The sequence below is a fragment of the Crinia signifera genome, chromosome 1 (genome assembly GCF_055691185.1).
Source record: "Crinia signifera chromosome 1, ASM5569118v1, whole genome shotgun sequence".
Classification (NCBI taxonomy): domain Eukaryota; kingdom Metazoa; phylum Chordata; class Amphibia; order Anura; family Myobatrachidae; genus Crinia; species Crinia signifera.
Window position 1 is genome coordinate 85,433,237 of NC_139217.1, and position 20,029 is coordinate 85,453,265.

Sequence of the window (20,029 nt, forward strand, 5' to 3'; positions counted from 1 at the left end):
GACGGCTGAGGCAGCTTTAGCAGAGCAGGGAGGGAGACAGCGCCTTTTCAGCATGGCGCCTCCCTGCTTCGCAGGAGCTGCTGAGTGGGTAGCGCCGGCCCTGCTCCTTCCTTTCTGAGTCCTGCCATGCACCCAAATGGTATTTTTTGGTCACATATGAGGCATTGCCGTACTCGGGAGAAATTGGGGCACAGATTTTGGGGTGCTTTGTCTCCTTCATTCCTTGTGAAAATGAAAAATTTTGAGCCAGAACTGCATTTTTGTGTAAAAAATTTAATTTTTCATTTTCACTGCCCAGTTGTACCACAATTGGTGAAACCCCGGGGGGTTTGAAATGTACATTATACCCCTAGATGAATTCCCTGAGGGGTGTAGTTTGCAAAATGGGGTCACTTGTGGGGGGCTTCCACTGTATTGGTGCTTCGGGGGTCTTGCTAATGCGACATAGCACCCACCAAAATTCCACCAGAATCTGAGCTGCAAAATACAAAAATCACTCCTTCCCTTCTGAGTCCTGCCATGCACCCAAATGGTATTTTTTGGTCACATGTGAGGCATTGCAGTACTCGGGAGAAATTGGGGCACAGATTTTGGGGTGCTTTTTCTCCTTCATACCTTATGAAAATGAAAAATTTTGAGCCAGAACTGCATTTTTGTGTAAAAAAATGTAATTTTTCATTTGCACAGCCCAGTTGTATCAAAATTGGTGAAACCCCTGGGGGTTTGAAATGTACACTATACCCCTAGATGAATTCCCTGAGGGGTGTAGTTTGCAAAATGGGGTCACTTGTGGGGGGCTTCCACTGTATTGGTGCTTTGGGGGTCTTGCTAATGCGACATAGCACCCACCAAAATTCCACCAGAATCTGAGCTGCAAAATACAAAAATCACTCCTTCCCTTCTGAGTCCTGCCATGCACCCAAATGGTATTTTTTGGTCACATGTGAGGCATTGCCGTACTCGGGAGAAATTGGGGCACAGATTTTGGGGTGCTTTTTCTCCTTCATACCTTATGAAAATGAAAAATTTTGAGCCAGAACTGCATTTTTGTGTAAAAAAATGTAATTTTTCATTTGCACAGCCCAGTTGTATCAAAATTGGTGAAACCCCTGGGGGTTTGAAATGTACACTATACCCCTAGATGAATTCCCTGAGGGGTGTAGTTTGCAAAATGGGGTCACTTGTGGGGGGCTTCCACTGTATTGGTGCTTTGGGGGTCTTGCTAATGCGACATAGCACCCACCAAAATTCCACCAGAATCTGAGCTGCAAAATACAAAAATCACTCCTTCCCTGCTGAGTCCTGCCATGCACCCAAATGGTATTTTTTGGTCACATATGAGGCATTGCCGTACTCGGGAGAAATTGGGGCACAGATTTTGGGGTGCTTTGTCTCCTTCATTCCTTGTGAAAATGAAAAATTTTGAGCCAGAACTGCATTTTTGTGTAAAAAATTTAATTTTTCATTTTCACTGCCCAGTTGTACCACAATTGGTGAAACCCCGGGGGGTTTGAAATGTACATTATACCCCTAGATGAATTCCCTGAGGGGTGTAGTTTGCAAAATGGGGTCACTTGTGGGGGGCTTCCACTGTATTGGTGCTTTGGGGGTCTTGCTAATGCGACATAGCACCCACCAAAATTCCACCAGAATCTGAGCTGCAAAATACAAAAATCACTCCTTCCCTGCTGAGTCCTGCCATGCACCCAAATGGTATTTTTTGGTCACATATGAGGCATTGCCGTACTCGGGAGAAATTGGGGCACAGATTTTGGGGTGCTTTGTCTCCTTCATTCCTTGTGAAAATGAAAAATTTTGAGCCAGAACTGCATTTTTGTGTAAAAAATTTAATTTTTCATTTTCACTGCCCAGTTGTACCACAATTGGTGAAACCCCGGGGGGTTTGAAATGTACATTATACCCCTAGATGAATTCCCTGAGGGGTGTAGTTTGCAAAATGGGGTCACTTGTGGGGGGCTTCCACTGTATTGGTGCTTCGGGGGTCTTGCTAATGCGACATAGCACCCACCAAAATTCCACCAGAATCTGAGCTGCAAAATACAAAAATCACTCCTTCCCTTCTGAGTCCTGCCATGCACCCAAATGGTATTTTTTGGTCACATGTGAGGCATTGCCGTACTCGGGAGAAATTGGGGCACAGATTTTGGGGTGCTTTTTCTCCTTCATACCTTATGAAAATGAAAAATTTTGAGCCAGAACTGCATTTTTGTGTAAAAAAATGTAATTTTTCATTTGCACAGCCCAGTTGTATCAAAATTGGTGAAACCCCTGGGGGTGTGAAATGTACACTATACCCCTAGATGAATTCCCTGAGGGGTGTAGTTTGCAAAATGGGGTCACTTGTGGGGGGCTTCCACTGTATTGGTGCTTTGGGGGTCTTGCTAATGCGACATAGCACCCACCAAAATTCCACCAGAATCTGTGCTGCAAAATCCAAAAATCACTCCTTCCCTTCTGAGTCCTGCCATGCACCCAAATGGTATTTTTTGGTCACATATGAGGCATTGCCGTACTCGGGAGAAATTGGGGCACAGATTTTGGGGTGCTTTGTCTCCTTCATTCCTTGTGAAAATGAAAAATTTTGAGCCAGAACTGCATTTTTGTGTAAAAAAATGTAATTTTTCATTTGCACAGCCCAGTTGTATCAAAATTGGTGAAACCCCTGGGGGTTTGAAATGTACACTATACCCCTAGATAAATTCCCTGAGGGGTGTAGTTTGCAAAATGGGGTCACTTGTGGGGGGCTTCCACTGTATTGGTGCTTTGGGGGTCTTGCTAATGCGACATAGCACCCACCAAAATTCCACCAGAATCTGAGTTGCAAAATACAAAAATCACTCCTTCCCTTCTGAGTCCTGCCATGCACCCAAATGGTATTTTTTGGTCACATGTGAGGCATTGCCGTACTCGGGAGAAATTGGGGCACAGATTTTGGGGTGCTTTGTCTCCTTCATTCCTTGTGAAAATGAAAAATTTTGAGCCAGAACTGCATTTTTGTGTAAAAAATTTAATTTTTCATTTTCACTGCCCAGTTGTACCACAATTGGTGAAACCCCTGGGGGTTTGAAATGTACATTATACCCCTAGATGAATTCCCTGAGGGGTGTAGTTTGCAAAATGGGGTCACTTGTGGTGGGGTTCCTAACTTTTAGCATCTTATGGTGCCTAGAAACCTACATGGTGCCTAAAAAATAATCTCATAAAAAGGAGGCTCCAAAATCAAGTAGATGCTCCTTCTATTATGAAGCCTGTGGTTTGGTCAACGTGCACACTAGGGCCACATATAGGATATTTATGAAAACAAAAGAATTGGGGGAATAAATTTTTAGTCACATTTTTCTAGTAAAATGTACTGTGTTCCTTAGAAAAATGTATTAAAATTGAAAATCTGCAAAAAAAATGAAATTTTGAAATTTCACCTACACTTTGTTTTAATTCCTGTGAAACACCAAAAGGGTTAACAAACTTCCAAAATGCTGTTTTGAATACTGTGAGGGGTGCAGTTTTTGAAATGGCATCATTTATGGGGGTGTCTCACATACAAGTCCCTCAAAGTCACATCAGAACTGAACTGGTCCCTAAAAAAATCAGTGTTTGAAATTTTCTTGAAAATTTGAGAATTTGCTATTCATATTTTAAGCCTCCTAGTGTCCAAAAAAATTAAAAGGAGGTTGAAATAATGATGGCAACATAAAGTAGACATATGGTCTATGTTAGTTATTAACTATTTTGAGTGGTATGATTATTTGTCTCACAAGCAGAAAATTTAACATTTTGAAAATTGCAAAATTTTCCATTTTTTTACGACATTTTGGTATTTTTCACAAAAAAACACAGACTGTATCGACGAAAATTTACCACTAACTTGAAGTACAATGTGTCACGAGAAAACAATCTCAAAATCACTGGGATAAGTAAAAGCAAAAAAAAGTTATTCCCACTTAAGTGATACATGTCAGATTTGAAAAAAAGGGCTCTGTCAGGAAGGCAAAAACAGGCTGCGGCGGGAAGGGGATATATATATATACATCCTGACGAAGGGGACCAGCGCCCCGAAACGTTGAAGTTTGCATTAAACACGTAGTGTTACTTCGTGTATCCAGTCTCTGAGTGCCGCTCGCAATATCTTTGTTATATATATATATATATATATATATATATAGCTGCAGATACGGCACTCGCTGGATTTTCAATGTAGCAAGTAAATGAACTGGACTCACACCAGCCTGGTGTGAGTCCAGTTCATTTACTTGCTACATTGAAAATCCAGCGAGTGCCGTATCTGCAGCTATATTACGTCCTGAGGAGGATTATACAGGCACCAGGCACCGTGGTTGTTGCTGACTATACTGACAGAGTGCCGGACCTTCCCCTATTCTTATATATATATATATATATATAGCAGGTAAAGAAAGACTGGCACTCCTGGGTCTTGGTGCAATAGTATATTTAAAGCATGGAAACATACTATTGCACCAAGACCCAGGAGTGGCAGTCTTTCTTTACCTGCTACACCTACACCAGGACAGGCACCAGGGCGGATGACCTCAGGGAGTGAGTGCCGGGCCGCACTACGATATATATATATCTATATATATATATATATATATATATATATATATATATATATCTATATATACATAATCTCATTTTATTCAGGGGCAATTGTGCCACCCTGCTGTGAATCTTTCCCAACATTACTGGACGCATGCACATATAGGACTCCGGGTCACAAACCCGGAAGTCCTTTCATCGCAAAGGACAGCTAAAACCACAAGATAATGCTGTGTCCTCTCTCTCCCTACTGCCAATGTCCCCATGGAGCCTGCTGCCCCCTACTGGGGGGCCTTCTACTCCCAGGCCCCTCCAACAGTTCCAGCCCCAGATTAAGAGTACCCACTACTCCCCTCTCAGTGCCAATTTAGGAAATGCCATCTGCATCAGAACAGTAACGCCTCTTGTCCTGCCCAAGGCCGGCGCTACCTTTAGGCAGCTGTCTATGGACGCCAGGTTCCAAAATGCTGGCCGAGGAATACAGTGGCTGCCTTGTGGAAAAATTTGGAAACTATTCTTCTTAGCCAGGGCCTGACTCTCCAGTCCTCTCATGGGGCCTGTGGTGTGCATGCCAATCTAGTGCATCTGCACATACCCATCGGGAAGGAGGGGGTAGAGCAAAAGTCCAGCAGCAGCTGCTGAGGATTTCCTCCTGACAGGGAGAAAGCAAGTACTGTCCAGCCCCGAGGAGGTGGCACGCTGCTATCTGAGGGAGGGCCAGGTGTAGATGGTGGTATTGCTGCTTGCTGGGCAGGTACTGTCCCATAATTAAAGTTTCAGGAGAGCCGAAGAGAGCAGGCTGCCGCTAATGGGTGGCTTAAAAAGCAGTCAGAGAGAGTCAGACAGCAATCAGGGAAGGGGAGGAGGGCATGTCTTTAGGTCTATGGTGCTAAGCTGGACCGGCATGGCATCTGGGAATAGCACAGAGGCCCAACTAAAAGCACTAGCGGCCAGCCCAAGTTATTGAAAATAAGATTCACTGGGTGGCACCTGGCACACTGCAATCCCACCCGGCACAGCCCGTCTCTGCAAGTGTCGGGTTAGGCACCTCCTTCATTCTGTAGCCTGGCAGAAGTTTTGCCTAGGGTGTTGCCGTTAATAACAAGTAGCATGTCAATATCAAACATCTTTGCGTAATGGGCCCCATACTGTACATCAGCAATTAATTGTGATTGCTGATGTATGGAGCCCATTAGTTTCCAGCAAGTTTATGCTGATTGGACAGAGCTATTATTGCTGCTTATTTCATTGTTTTGCTTCACAATTTACTAGAAGTTTAACACACGAGACCCCTACCAAGAGAGTTCCCTACCAAGATTGGCAGTTACTGTATCATGCCCTTTCTGCCTGTACAGAACATGATAAATCTTTTCATGAATATATGTTTTCCTGGAACTATATAGTGAAAAATGTTTCCTCTATTGCTATAGCCTGCAGGGATAAGATTTATCCTGGACTTGACATGATGGGAACAAACTATAACATTTCTAAAATTGCTAATGTGGAAGAATGCAGGCAGCGATGCACCAACGAAGAACACTGTCAATTCTTCACCTATACCACAGAGAAGTTCCACAGCGTACAGCTGCGGTAAGTATGCTACAGTAAATATTGCAGAGGTGGATTGGCCTTAGGGTTCAATGGTAAGATTTCCGATGGGCTTACATACCTATGAAGCCTGTTTTGTTGCTAACATGTGGCCCTGCATGACAGACAGCCCACCAAACTAATTAAACTGTATTCACCCTTATTCATTCTGTTATTCCATCTTTGCGGTATAGAAACTCTGCCATTTAGTATGATGCTGCCATGACTACACAGCATGTTATACCATCAGGGGCGGATTGGCCCGGTGGGAAACTGGGGCATTTTCCGGTGGGCCAGCATATTACAGCTAGGAAGTGGCTGGTCACCCGGCTGGCTGAACCGTGGACCGCCATCCCCACAGTTAGAAGCCATGGCCGCAGCACTGTGCCCAAAACAAAGATGGTTGCAGCCAGTCTCAGGTCTTACATCACTCAGCGGGAGGGCTGGCCGCACACAGCGGCACAGAAATCCGTGGCCTCCATTATAGAAAGGGATGACAAAGCTCTTTTTTCTTTTTCCGTTTAAATGGATGTTGGAAACTAGTGAATAGTTTTCTTGGGTGTTGGTTTATATTGAATATTGGGTACTTGTTTCCTAGCACGGCGCCCGTCGTAGGTGATCGCATACCTTAAGTTAAGGCATGCGATGGACGCGACCGACGCGATTTCAGGGCTATTTTTAGCCTTTTCCCCGACAATTAAAAAATCGCGTCCATCGTATACCTTAAGTTAATGACCGATTCGATGGATGCGATTTTACATAGGGAACAATATTAAATGGGCCACTGGATCTGATTTTTCATTGTATACCCACCCTTATGGGTATTTTACATGACAAATGCCCCCCTCCCCCCATTGTTAACACCACCCCACGATGAACGGCAATCTGAAGCGTGGCAAGCGCAGCGAGCCCGCGAGGGGACGCGTAATACCTGTGAAGTAATGCGGGGCTCGCTGCGCTCACCACGCTTCGGGCTTGGTGGCTCGCTGCGCTCGTCACACTATATAATATCAACTCCACGCTGACGTGGATAGTGGGGGTATGAAAAGGTCGGAGGACGCGTACCGCCGCCCCTCGCGGGCTCACTGTACTTGCCACACTTCGGGTTGGCTTTGATCGTGGGGTGGCGTTAACAATGGGGGGGCATTTGACCCATCAGGGTTAGGAAACAATAAAAATTGGGGTCTGGGGGCCATTTAACATTGGGGCCAATGTAAAATCTGGTCTCAGGGACCATTTTACATTGATTCCAATGTAAAAATCGCGTCCATCGCATGCGATTTGGTTGCATGCGATGCGATCAACGCGATTTCGGGGGGTCCCGATGGATAAAAATTTTATCGCTGGCGCCTTGCTAGGAAACAAGTAACGAATATTGTAATTAGGAATAGGTCTGCTCCTCTTCCTTTCTCTGCTATTAATGCAAGCATTGTTTGACATTATCCCTCTAGAAACATGTGCTACTTCAAATACTCCGGCAAAGGAATGCCCACAAAGATAAGGAAGCTGGCCAATGTAATTTCCGGCTTCTCATTAAAGTCTTGCGGAAAATCTTCTCTAGGTAAGCATTATGTTTTATGTGGGCAATCTTGTATTTTACTGGCGGTAACTATGGGGGTGGCTGCATTCAGAAACAACAGTAACCAGACATATATTCCTTAATGAATAGGAAGCTTGTTTTATGGAAGACAAAGAAATGTTAATACCATATAGACAACAAATTACATGGCTTGTGATACCGTGTTAGATCCGGTTTGTCCTTGGTTACTTACATATAAATAAAAGATAAATTGTCTATCTGTATACTGATAAAGTGTAATATACAACACACACACAAATGCACACAAATTGCAAACTAATTGAAACTGTTAAATAACCATTGACTTTATATATGAAAACTAACTACAGTATCATCTTAATAATAAATGTGTAATGTTGATGAATTTTGCAAGTCCACCCAATACACAAACTCCTCAAGGTTCTGCTACCTCAGCGCACAAAGATTTTCAGGATATTATATATAGTAAAAAAATTGACATACAGGATATTCAGGACTCTTGTACCGGATCCCATTTGGGAAGTTCCGCCTAATTGGGCACCATAGTGGAAATCCACTGGTCTGGCCAGACCAAAAGGAAAAGACTGCGATTTATCTATTTTTATCTTTTTATTCCTATTTTATTTCTTGTTTTTTTCCCCACTAATCACTACTAATAATGTCCCTCAAGAAATCAAGTCAAAATATCCTGATCTCTAAAAAAGAGGATTGTTAACATCAATAAGCTGCTAATACAACTAATCAATTTAGTCTATAAAATGAATCAATTTTATTTTAAATTGATGTATTTGTAAATTATGTTTGTCACTTTTTAAACACTGGCCAGTGATTTACAATTTATGTACAATAAAAACTAACTATTCTATAGATTATCTCCAGCACAGTCTTTATGTGTTCTTTGTTTTTACTGATTTTTATTTATTATTTATTAGCAGTTTCTTGTATAGCGCACACATATTCCGCAGCGCTTTACACAGAGAAAATTTGAACATTCACATCAGTCCCTGCCCCAGTGGAGCTTACAATCTATATTCCCTACTACATATACATGCACAAACAGACATTCTAGGGTTAATTTTTTGGGAGCCAATTAACCTACCAGTATATTTTTGGAATGTGGGAGGAAACCGGAGTACCCGGAGGAAACCCACGCAAGTACAGGGAGAATATACAAACTCCGCACAGTTAGGGCCATGGTGGGTATTGAACCCATGACCTCAGTGCTGTGAGGCAGTAATGCTAACCATTACACCATCCATACTGCCCAATACTACTGATTAGAATATATTTATCAAATAGCATTGTATAATGTTATTAACATTTCTATTTTCAAATCCATTCCAATGGCGCCTACACACATAGCGATTTTGTGTCATTTTATTAGCGAGCTGACTTTATTTGACTAGATCACTTCATGCATTTTAAATTTAGTCAGATTGCCGGTGTTCTTACCGGAGAACACTGGCCCTGACAGATCGCTCAGCACACATTGCTGACACATTGCTGTGCAGCGCTGTGTGCTGAGTGATCTTACTCAGCGATCTAACATCACTCAGATCGCAACATCGCAACATCTGTAGGCCCCATTACTTTTTGCAGCATGTTTTCCATAACAGCATAAAAACCTTTGCACAGTAATATATATATATATATATATATATATATATATATATATATATATATATATAAACAGCACTTACCTATCCTGGGAACCAGGGTAGGAAACAGACCAGCACTCACGAAGTTTGAAGTGAAGAAAAAGGTGTATTGAATAATTCAAAGCATTATACAAAGTACAGTGCAGCAGGGCTGACCCAACAGCCGTTTCAACTGGATGCCTTCCAGTTTTCGTCAGGGGTGGAAGGCATCCAGTTGAAACGGCTGTTGGGTCAGCCCTGCTGCACTGTACTTTGTATAATGCTTTGAATTATTCAATACACCTTTTTCTTCACTTCAAACTTCGTGAGTGCTGGTCTGTTTCCTACCCTGGTTCCCAGGATAGGTAAGTGCTGTTTATCATTATCCATTGTGGACCTTGCACCACTCTTTCCTACATGTACCTGAGTGCCGTTTTGAACTACTTCAATATATATATATATATATATATATATATATATATATATATATAATATATAACCACCTTGTGTGTAACTCTCCTTTTATATGCAGAGAATATAAGATGAAATATTGAATCCCCCAGTGGAATCTCTATTTCATTTAGGATAGGTTTTATCCTCATGTCATAAACAAGGTTATATAGACGAGTGCTTTAGGTTATTAAGTGTCACCAATCTACCTTGCTTGCCTGCATCTCGAATAGTAATGAGGTAATTGTTCTTAAGCTGACATAAAGCCTCCTCTCAAGTTCATATAATCAACATCGCTACTGAAATTCTTAAACTTCTAAGGATCCCCGGGCTGGTATAGTATAAAATCCAAAGTTCTTTTTAGGTCATTGGGATTGTTTTTATATACTTTGATTGTCTAACAAATAGATTAGTTGATTTACAGTATACTTTGATGTTCTTGCATTGTAAAGCATTGATTTTTTTTATCCCACAGTGACCTATTATGATTTTTCTAAGCTTCAAAGAACTTGAATAATAATTTTTCTTTCAAAAAATGTTTAACTGAATAAAAAATACATAATTGGCTCGGACACTTGATCAATTTTTTCCCAAATCCATGACGTGCATTATTAAACACTGATTAGAAGGGAGAAAGAGGCGAGTGTAGGGGACAGGGGATTTCCCATACTAAGGAGAAAGTAATGAGAAGTGTAGCACAATACGCTAGCGCTAGATAAGTAAATGTTAATAAATAAATAAGTATTGGCAAAGCAGAACATTACCTAATAGAAAATATTTACTTACATGTGTTGGCATCACAGAGGATAGCCTTCTCAACAAATGACTTAAATGTGTTCAAAATCATTTTAATTGAGTTCATTGAATATTAACCGTTGTGCTTCTTACCGGAAGCAAGCCTCAAGAGCATTAGTAGTCCTTTATCCAATAGTCAGTACGGACATTAAAGTTAACAAATATCGCACTGCATGTATACAGTTTGCGATGTTGATGAACAGGCAGGGGCGCCGACAGCACCGCTGGGCCCGAGAAAAAAGGCCACACCCCTGTTAAAAAAAAAAAAAGAACCTTAGTAGCTGGGGCCCAGCCGACCGGGGGTTGGTCAACCTGTCATGGAGAGAGAGAGGACTCCCCTGATCAGCACAGCACTGAGCAGTGTGTGGTGGCCACAGGAGAGAGGCCAAAGGCTGTGCTGGCCTATGGAGAGGCTGTGCTGCAGCAACGGCTGCTTGTCCTCTCTACTCACACTGCCTGGCTAGTTGCAGCAGGGGAAGGGGGAGCAGTACCTGGGACAATCCATCTGACCCGGATCCAGGTAAAAAGTACCCCCCTCTGCACCACTGTGTGTTGGCCCACAGGATCGACATCACAAGAAAAAAATAGATTGTGCAGTCTAGTATAGTCAAAATCGTCCACAGCCAAAATCACACCTTGGGTGAGATTTAATAGGATGAGAGTTTCAGAAAGTGAGAGATTTGGTGAGAAATCTCCAGGTTTTTTTTAAAGCGGCAATCATTTACACTGCAAAACCAGTTTGATTTTGCAGTGTAAATGATTGCCGCTTTAAAAAAAATAAATGGAGATTTCTTCCCAAATCTCTCACTTTGGGGGTTATTCTAGTTCATTCTTTCTGACAAAATCCTTCTTAGATGGACAAAACCATGTGCACTGCGGGTGGGGCAGATGTAACTTGTGCAGAGAGAATTAGATTTGGGTGGGGTTTTTCTTCAAAGTGAGATCTATATTGCAGTGTAAAATAAAGCAGTCAGTATTTTCCCTGCACAGAAACAAAATAACTCACCCAAATCTAATTCTATCTGCACATGTTACATCTGCCCCCCTGCAGTGCACATGGTTTTGTCCATCTAAGAAGGATTTTGTCAGAAAGAATGAACTAGAATAAACCCCTTTGTGAATCTCTCATTCTATTAAATCTCACCCCTTGTGTATGCACCTTTAGCATACCTCCCAACTGTCCCGCTATTCGTGGTTCCGTTTTTTTTATGTTCCCACGTCCCACCCAGGGCCGGCAGTGTTCCATGGTGGGGATGGGCAGTTGGGAGTTCCCTCCTGTCACCGGTGAATATATGCTGTGCGCATGCGCACAGTGTCTATTTCTGCAGCCAGAGGGGCTGGGGGCATGGCCAGCAGGTCACATAGCTGCTGGCCATGCCCCCACAGTGGGAACGAGTATAGGCCACTCCCCTTGCCACTAGGTCCATTCAAAATTTCGGGCCGCTCCTCCGGTGCGCAAAATGTCCGGCTTACTATACGTCTAATATTAGGGGTATGCCTTTAGTCATGCTAATAGTAACGCTACAATACTGTACTGTATACTATACTATATGAACTTGAGAAAAGCAAAGGTTTTAGCAGGACACCAGCTTAAGAAAAATCACCTCATTACTATTCGAGAGGCAGACATGGGAGGTTGTGTGGTGACACTTAACAAACAAGATTTTATTGACGAGAGTTTTAAGTGATGATAAAGCCTGTCTTATTTTAAAATAGAGATTTCTCTCTAGGAAATTTAATAATTCACTTAACGAGCTTATGGTTAGCATATGACAAGGGGGAAGAAGGTTCTATGGAGCTTACAGAGATCTCGGATTTAAATTATAACCAAATAAATAGATAAATATCTTTCAAAACATCTAGCAGGTACACAGTTTTTTTTTCCCACTGGGCTCTACAATGTCTCATATGCAGTATCCAGAAATCTTAAAAATGTTGGCATTTCACCAAATACTAAGATGTTGAGATGTATTGAAGCACAATACTACATAGGTGCATGCTTCAAATGACCACTACAATACTATATGCAAGTACCATTTAAGACCATAGAAATGATTGATATTACTTTCAGCACTGGGATGATCTTCTGATACCCCTTTCACACAGAAAATGAAAATTCCTGGTGAAGCAGTTCCACCCGGGAATTTCATTAAATACACGGGGCCAAATGTAATAGGGTGAGAGTATTCAGAAAGTGAGAGATTTTGGGAGAGTTTTTTTTAAAGCAGCAATCAATTACACTGCAAAACCAGGTTGATTTTGCCATGTAATTGATTGCTGCTTTAAAAAACATGGGGAAACTCTCCCAAAATCTCTCACTTTCTGAATCTCTCACCCTATTTCATTTGGCCCGCCGGTTCCTTTTTCTGTGTTAAAGGGTCGATCCGGATCTTAAAAGACCAGGGTCGGAGATCGAGTTTAAGATTTGGGTTGGTGGTCCTGGACCAATTAAAAATTGTTTATGGTGAACGGAAAAACCAGTTTGTAGTACAGTTCTGGGCTCCTCACTACCAAAAAGACATAATTAAACTGGAGATGGTTCAGCGTAGGGGAATACGATGGCAATACTTCTGCATAAAATATATTATAGGGGACCCCCTCAGATCAGAATCAGAGGTTAGGCAAATCCAATTTGGGCACTTTTCACCTGATTTCTCATCCCGATCTTTTGGAATTGGGTGAAAAGGGGCCAAATCATATACAGTAAGGCCCTTATTCTGGTTCACTCGCAAATGCAAATTCCTTCTCAAATGGACAAAACCATGTGCGCTGCAGGTGGGGCAGATGTAACATTTGCAGAGAGAGTAAGATCTAATTCTGTCTGCACAAGTTACATCTGCCCCACCTGCAGTGCACATGGTTTTGTCCATTTGAGAAGGAATTTGCCTTTGCGTGCGAGTGAACCAGAATAAGGGCATTAGTATATGGCCAGCTTAAGAGGCCTATTTATTTATCAAAGTAATTCTGTCCTTAAAATGTGTGTAAACTACTGTTTCTGCATGCTGAAAGCATCCCTAAACATCACCAATATTTAACAAGTCTATAAAGCAGGAGACATCTCTTGCTTTCCGAGAAACAAGGTTTGGAGCAGCTGGGTCAGTTGTTTTCTTGTTTCCTCTATCTGGCTGTATAACAAGCTCAGAAAATGTATATTGCTGTATGAAAGTGTTGTGCAACTATGATCCTAAGCTACAGGAAATGTTTGGTTGAGCTATTTCTACCAAACAGGGTCACCCAGTCATTAAATCCAAGGGTTTACATCATTTTTTTCACCCTGCACTGTGATTGTTTACAAAGAGCAATATAAAAAAAGACATCATAATGTATAATTGCTTGTAAATTGTTACTTTAAGCCGTCCATGCTTGTCTATTCTTGTGATTAGATGAAGATTAGAAATCCAGGGAATTTTAAGGAATTTTTTATGCTGTTTATTGCAAATTCTATAATACAATATTAAAAAATAATGCCATAAATAATACTATAGATCAGAGTTTGGCAAACTGTGTGCCGTGGCTCCCTGCGGTGCCTTGAGACACTTGCAGGGGTGTCCTGGGTTGGTGGTCCAGAACCAACTCGAATTATTAATGGTTAATTATTTATGAGCAAACCCAGTGCTGTTGGCTGCTAGTCATAAAATGTGTTCAAACAGAATGAAATCCTGCTCTTCACCACATAACTGACCCTAAGAATCACATATAAACACAATCTACTTATTTGTTTTTGGCCTAGGGGTGGCGCGAAAAAATTCTGATACTCTAGGGTGCCGTGATTCAAGTAAGATTGGGTGCTCCTGCTATAGATGCTTATAGTATTTTATTATTGTATTATATAGGGGCATATGTAATAGGGTCATATTTTGCAGAAGATGCAGGTGTCCAGCCGATGTTGGATTTTTAAAAGCGGCAGCAATTTAAAAGGGTACTGGAGAGTCTTATTGTGCTTGGAAGGGCATTCCATAGGGTGAGTGCAGCCCCAGTGGCGTAAGTTTGTTTAAGTAGCCCGGAGGCAAGCCAAAAGTTGGTGCCCCCCCCCCCATAGCTAGAGAGAGGGGGGGGGAGAGAGAGAGAGAGCGAATTAATGAATTATGTAGAAAGAGAGAAACAAGATTGTCAGAGAGAAAGAGAGATGTCATGGAGAGAGAGGCTTTAATAGACTCACCCTCCGGTGCTGCAGCGTCTCCCACCTAGCTCCCGGCTCTATTTCGCCAGCTTCACTGACAGTCACAGCACACTGGCTGTGTGAAGTGGTGTTTCCTTAGCCTCAGGCCAACTTCCGCCGCGCTGCCAGGCCTGCCAGGAGCGGTGACGCAGCCGCGGCTTGTACACACAAGGCTACGGAGGAGGTGGGGCCGCCCACACCTTTGCACACACGGGTACGGGGGAGGGGGGGTCGCCCGCCGGGAAGGGGGGGGGGTTGCCCCCCTAACCACTTCACAGGTCGCCCGCCCTCACCACTTCACAGGTCGCTCGCCCTCACCACTGCACACCGCACAAAGCTACAGGGGAGGGGGGCCACACGCACCTCTTCACACAAGGGTACCGGGGAGGGGCACACACAGGGCCCGCACTGTGCTGCATAACATAGGCAGCGGCACATCGGAGGCAATGGAGCCAGTGCCCCCTTTAAGCCTAGCGCCCGGCGGCAGATGACTCCATTGCCTCCGGGAGTTCCGCCACTGTGCAGCCCCATTAAAGACCTGTAATAGTGAATGGGAGCTAGTAATCCGTGCAGAAGAGAGACGCAGATCTTGTGCAAAGCAGAGTGGTAGATTTGGAAAATATTTAGAGATAAGTAAAGAGATTTACATTGGAGTAGTATGCTTAATATTTATATAGTATTTTATATTGAATACAGTAAAATACAGGCAACCAATGGAGGGACTTGCAGAGCGGATCAGCAGACGAGCGTTTTGCTTAGGAAGATAAGCCTAGCAGCAGTGTGAGAGAGGGTCGTGTTTTGGATATGTTTTTTTAGATGCATGATTTGGAGACAGATTGGCATATATTCAATGCCGTGGGCGAGCGGTGACTGCGAGCAGGACTTTTTGCTTGCAGTCACCGCTCACCCTGTCAGTATTCAACTGACCCCCCTCATACGTTTTTTGAGCGAGGGGGAATTTGCGTATGTGCCTCCAAAAGCTGCGAGAATCGAGGCTAATTACAGTGAGTTTGCTGCACTAGCCTCGGCTCTCGCAGTTTAGGGGAATCCTCGCCGTTCTGTGACTGCGAGGATTCCCCCGGAACGTTGCATAGTGCGAGCGGCTGGCGCGGGGGTTAAACTGCGAGGATCACTGGTTTTCTGTGATCCTTGCAGTTTAACCCCCTCGCCGGCCGCTCGCACCGGCATTGAATACATGCCATTGAATGTGGGTAACAAAGGACAGTTCAGAGCTGAGGATGACCCCTAGGCAACGAGCTAGTGGGGCAGGGTAGATTGTCGAGTTGTCAACATTTACGGAGATATCAGTATTACATATGCCCCCCCCCCCCTTACAGTACTAGATGAGATCAATAAATCAATATTAAGGTGCCGATTTATCACCACCCGCATCTGAGGATGCAGATGTAATGTGATAATATTGGCCTATTCTGCAATGTGATAATTCATTATATCGCATGGATGTACAGTATCTATTATTGCATGCAGGGACCTTTAATGCATTTAGGTGATACTAAAATAGTGTTAAAAGTATGTGAAAACCCCTTATTTCACATTATTTTAGTAAAAAGAAAAAGTTAATAAATCTGCCCCTAAGTCACAAATATAGGTTTCACCTTCTCTGTGTTGTTACACTGGTCACAGGAGCTGTGAATCCTGGATCAGAGCTTGTAGAAAGTGAGTTGACATGAGGAATCCTTGCAAGGACACAGACAGACATTTGCATGATTAGTCTGCCCTGGACATTGACTGGTCAAGGGCAATTTATCTACATCTCGTTTCCCTGACAATCAGCATTTGTGCCTCTATAATGAATACATTTGTGCACACCTAAGTCTTGTACCTTTTGCAGTGAATGACGTTGTCAGCATTATTTACACACTAGCTTTCAGTTATTCTTTACAGTGACTTTGCTGTTCTGTGATAACTATGGCCTTTATTCCCTTAACTTGCTGCCGCACAGGAGATATCTGTGTCACCGCCCCCAATAGAAAGCTGCTACCATTGTGCTTCTCTCCTCTCAGGCTCCAACAACGTGAGATCAGCCTGAGAGGAGAGAAGCGCAATGGTAGCGGCTCTACATTGGCCTACATTGAAATCAAGCTCTGTCCCTGCGATGGGTCTCTCTGGCACTATCAGAGTTATTTTCATTAAAAGTACCCCAAAGCTGTATAGTGCATTTGTCACCACCATCGACATCACCGCTACCGCTGTCGGCACTCCCTCCCCATTGGGATGACCCATGCACGCTATTAGTGCTGATGGTCTTCAGGGCTTCATTCTTATGTGCTTCAGTGCTGAAATGGGAGCTGGTGCTGTGCAGCCTCACTTTACTGCACCTGGGGTCACAGAGCAGCAGGATACCCCAAAATCACCGGACCCTGGGGAGTGAGTATGACTTTTTTCCCCATCAAATACACATAGCTGATAATACTGCCACATCCCTGCACTACAGTACGTTCAGAGAACAGACAGAGAAAGCTGTGCAGAACCCCCCATTTGCAGGTGAGTCCTGTGATTCGCCACCTGAAAGTAAATGTATCCAAATCTCAATTCCCATTCTAAGTATGGGAAATGTGATCTGGTTGCTAAAAAAAAATGTGAATTAAAGGTTTTGTTGCAAAAATACATTTAGGTTATAGTAAACGAATGGGTGTATAGTAAAACCACCAATTCCACATTATTTTAGTAAAAATAATGTTAATAAAATAGATACCTAATTAAATAAGTCTGGCTACATACAATCGTAGGTAAGTCAAGACATGGAAAAATGTCTTGAGAAATGTAACAATTTTGTTTGCTCTATTATATTCTATAGGTTGCCAAAGAGATCTCTTTCAGACAATGGAATTTTCCGGGGAGAGCCTGGCAAGCATTATTGCCCCCGATGTGAATACATGTCAGAAGATTTGCACATTCTATCCCAACTGTTTATTCTTTACCTATATAACAAAAGAAACAAACGATCCATTGCTAAGGTGAGTTGCAGTAACTGTCCCCCGCAGCCTACTTACTGAGAATGACGAACTTACAGATTAACCCAACAGGTAAAGTAATAACAATTTTACAGTATGCCTCAATATACAGGGCCAACTTAATATTTAAGCACACTGAGCAGCAGCTGCCCAGGGCCCCACAATTGTGGAGGCCTTCGAGCAGAGGTGGCTGGTGGTCACACAATAAGGGCGGCAAAGCAGTGTTCTCTACCTAACTTCCAGCTTGCAGCCAGACAGTGAACGGCTGTCAGCATGCCGATTGGTGGATGGCAAGAGCTATCCACCAATCGTAGTTCTGACTCTATGGAAAGATGGCACATGAGTGTGAATGGCTGTCAGCATGCTGATTGGTATATTGGCAAGAGCAATCCACCAATCGTAGTTCTGACTCTAGGGAAAGATGGCACATGAGTGTTAAGGAGCCCATAGACGCTCCGTTTTTGCCGGCTCCATTCTGTACTATGCGATGCGCGCTCCCGCGCATCACATAATACGGTACAAAAAGTATGTGCTGCACATACTTTTTGTACTAGGTACACATCGTTTCGGATCGCAGTGCATGCACAATGCATGCACAAGGGATGCGATCCGATACGGTGTGTACTTTAAAAGTACAGAATGGACCGCAAAAACGGACCGTGTATGGGGGGCATTAGTATTACTTTTATTGGTTCTCTTAAATGTGTAATGGCCCCAGCGCATTGCTTTCCCCAGGCCTACAATGCTGTTGAGATGGCCCTCTCACCGTCAAGACAAATACTAGAGGTGAGAACATTAAAAAAAAAAAAATTCTAAAACTATATGTACAGTAGCATTGCATTTTTACCCTACAAACTAGATAGGCAGACGTTTCACTTGATGATTCAGTGTATTTCTGAAACATGGCACCTCTGCTAAATGATATTTTTCACTAGCAAAATTAGATTTTTACTACAATTTCATCATACTTGCATTTGATACAAAGGAAAATCTGTGGCAAATTACAGGTGTCTTATTTATACAATGGTGTGAACGGCTATTAAACTAATTTTATGCATACTCCCTTTTTGTTTGGACAGGCCCCATTTAGTATTTTTATAAGAACTTTCCTTTATTGAAGTTACTAGGCCTGATATTGCCTTTAATACTAGACCCGATTCAGAGTTGATCGTTGATGTGCGAATTGAAAATCTATTTCATGCACACGGATCGGAGCGGAAACCCAAACAGCATCAGAAATAGCAAAAATATCTAATCGCAATCCCCTCATAATTTGACGGACAGAAAGCCAGCGATTTGAGGGTTGGTATACACACCGCCCCCAAAATTCCATGCACACAGAGTGTACACACAAAGGTGCTGCTGTGATCAGAGATATAATAAAGGTGGCAATAAAGGGGTGGGCATTTATGGGTGGTGACTGGTAGGTGGCTAGAAGTGCACGCAATAATGGTCCATATAGTGGGCGTATTAAGGGATTGATGTGGGTGTGTCAATGCAACCTGCTTCATTTCCATACAGTACATACAGTTGCACACATACAACACTATGGTCAGATGGAGGCACACACTGCATTTCCTGGTGCTATTTTCGATATTGCGACTGTTGGGGGAATAAAGTACAGAGGTATATCAGGAGCTATGGAATTATCCCGACACTGAAGCAGCCCAGTTAGGCATATTTATTGAAGATAGGATATTGTACCGCCATACTCATTGTGATATGCATACATTGGTTATGCAGATAACAGAGCAGGGTTTTAGCAGTCACCAGCCGGAGCAGTAAGCACCGATGCAGATACTGAACAGCAGTCACTCAATTAATGCAGGCAGGTGTCGGGGCTAAGGGGGGGATTTGCATCTCCCACCATGTGACTCTACACAGTACCAAGATTGCACTGCATGTGTGTGTAGTACTATCCTCTGAGACCATCTTTCTTAGTGAATTAAGCTTCCCTGGAAGAACTACTAAGGAGTAGGCACAGCAGTATACTTCATAATCAATGGTGGTGTATAAGAATGCACCAAACCGGTATTACAGCGTGCCATTTTTATAATGATGTAGATACTAAGGGGACCAACAATAGACTCTGCACACATACTGTATGTGAATTATTTTTGTTTTGGTAGAAATCGTTGCTATATAAAGACATCAAAGAGTGGAACACCGACTGCAGTGACATATACAGAGAACGTTATATCAGGATTTACTCTCCTACCCTGTCAGACGAGCCCTTCAGGTGAAACAATAATGATATTACTTTAAAAAAAAGCAATCTGGAAATGATTATTTT

At 42.8% G+C, this 20,029-nt stretch overlaps 1 protein-coding gene across 2 annotated transcripts in view; it reads left to right on the forward strand.

Moving 5' to 3' along the window:
* The window catches only part of KLKB1 (kallikrein B1), a 67,775-nt gene that overhangs the window by 12,474 nt on the left and 35,272 nt on the right, over positions 1-20,029 (forward strand). For both annotated transcript variants that reach the window (XM_083169289.1, XM_083169299.1), the window contains exons 5-8: positions 6,006-6,165; positions 7,614-7,723; positions 17,580-17,739; positions 19,866-19,975. In XM_083169289.1, coding sequence (XP_083025415.1) covers positions 6,006-6,165; positions 7,614-7,723; positions 17,580-17,739; positions 19,866-19,975 — 540 coding nt within the window. The remainder of the gene's footprint in view (positions 1-6,005; positions 6,166-7,613; positions 7,724-17,579; positions 17,740-19,865; positions 19,976-20,029) is intronic.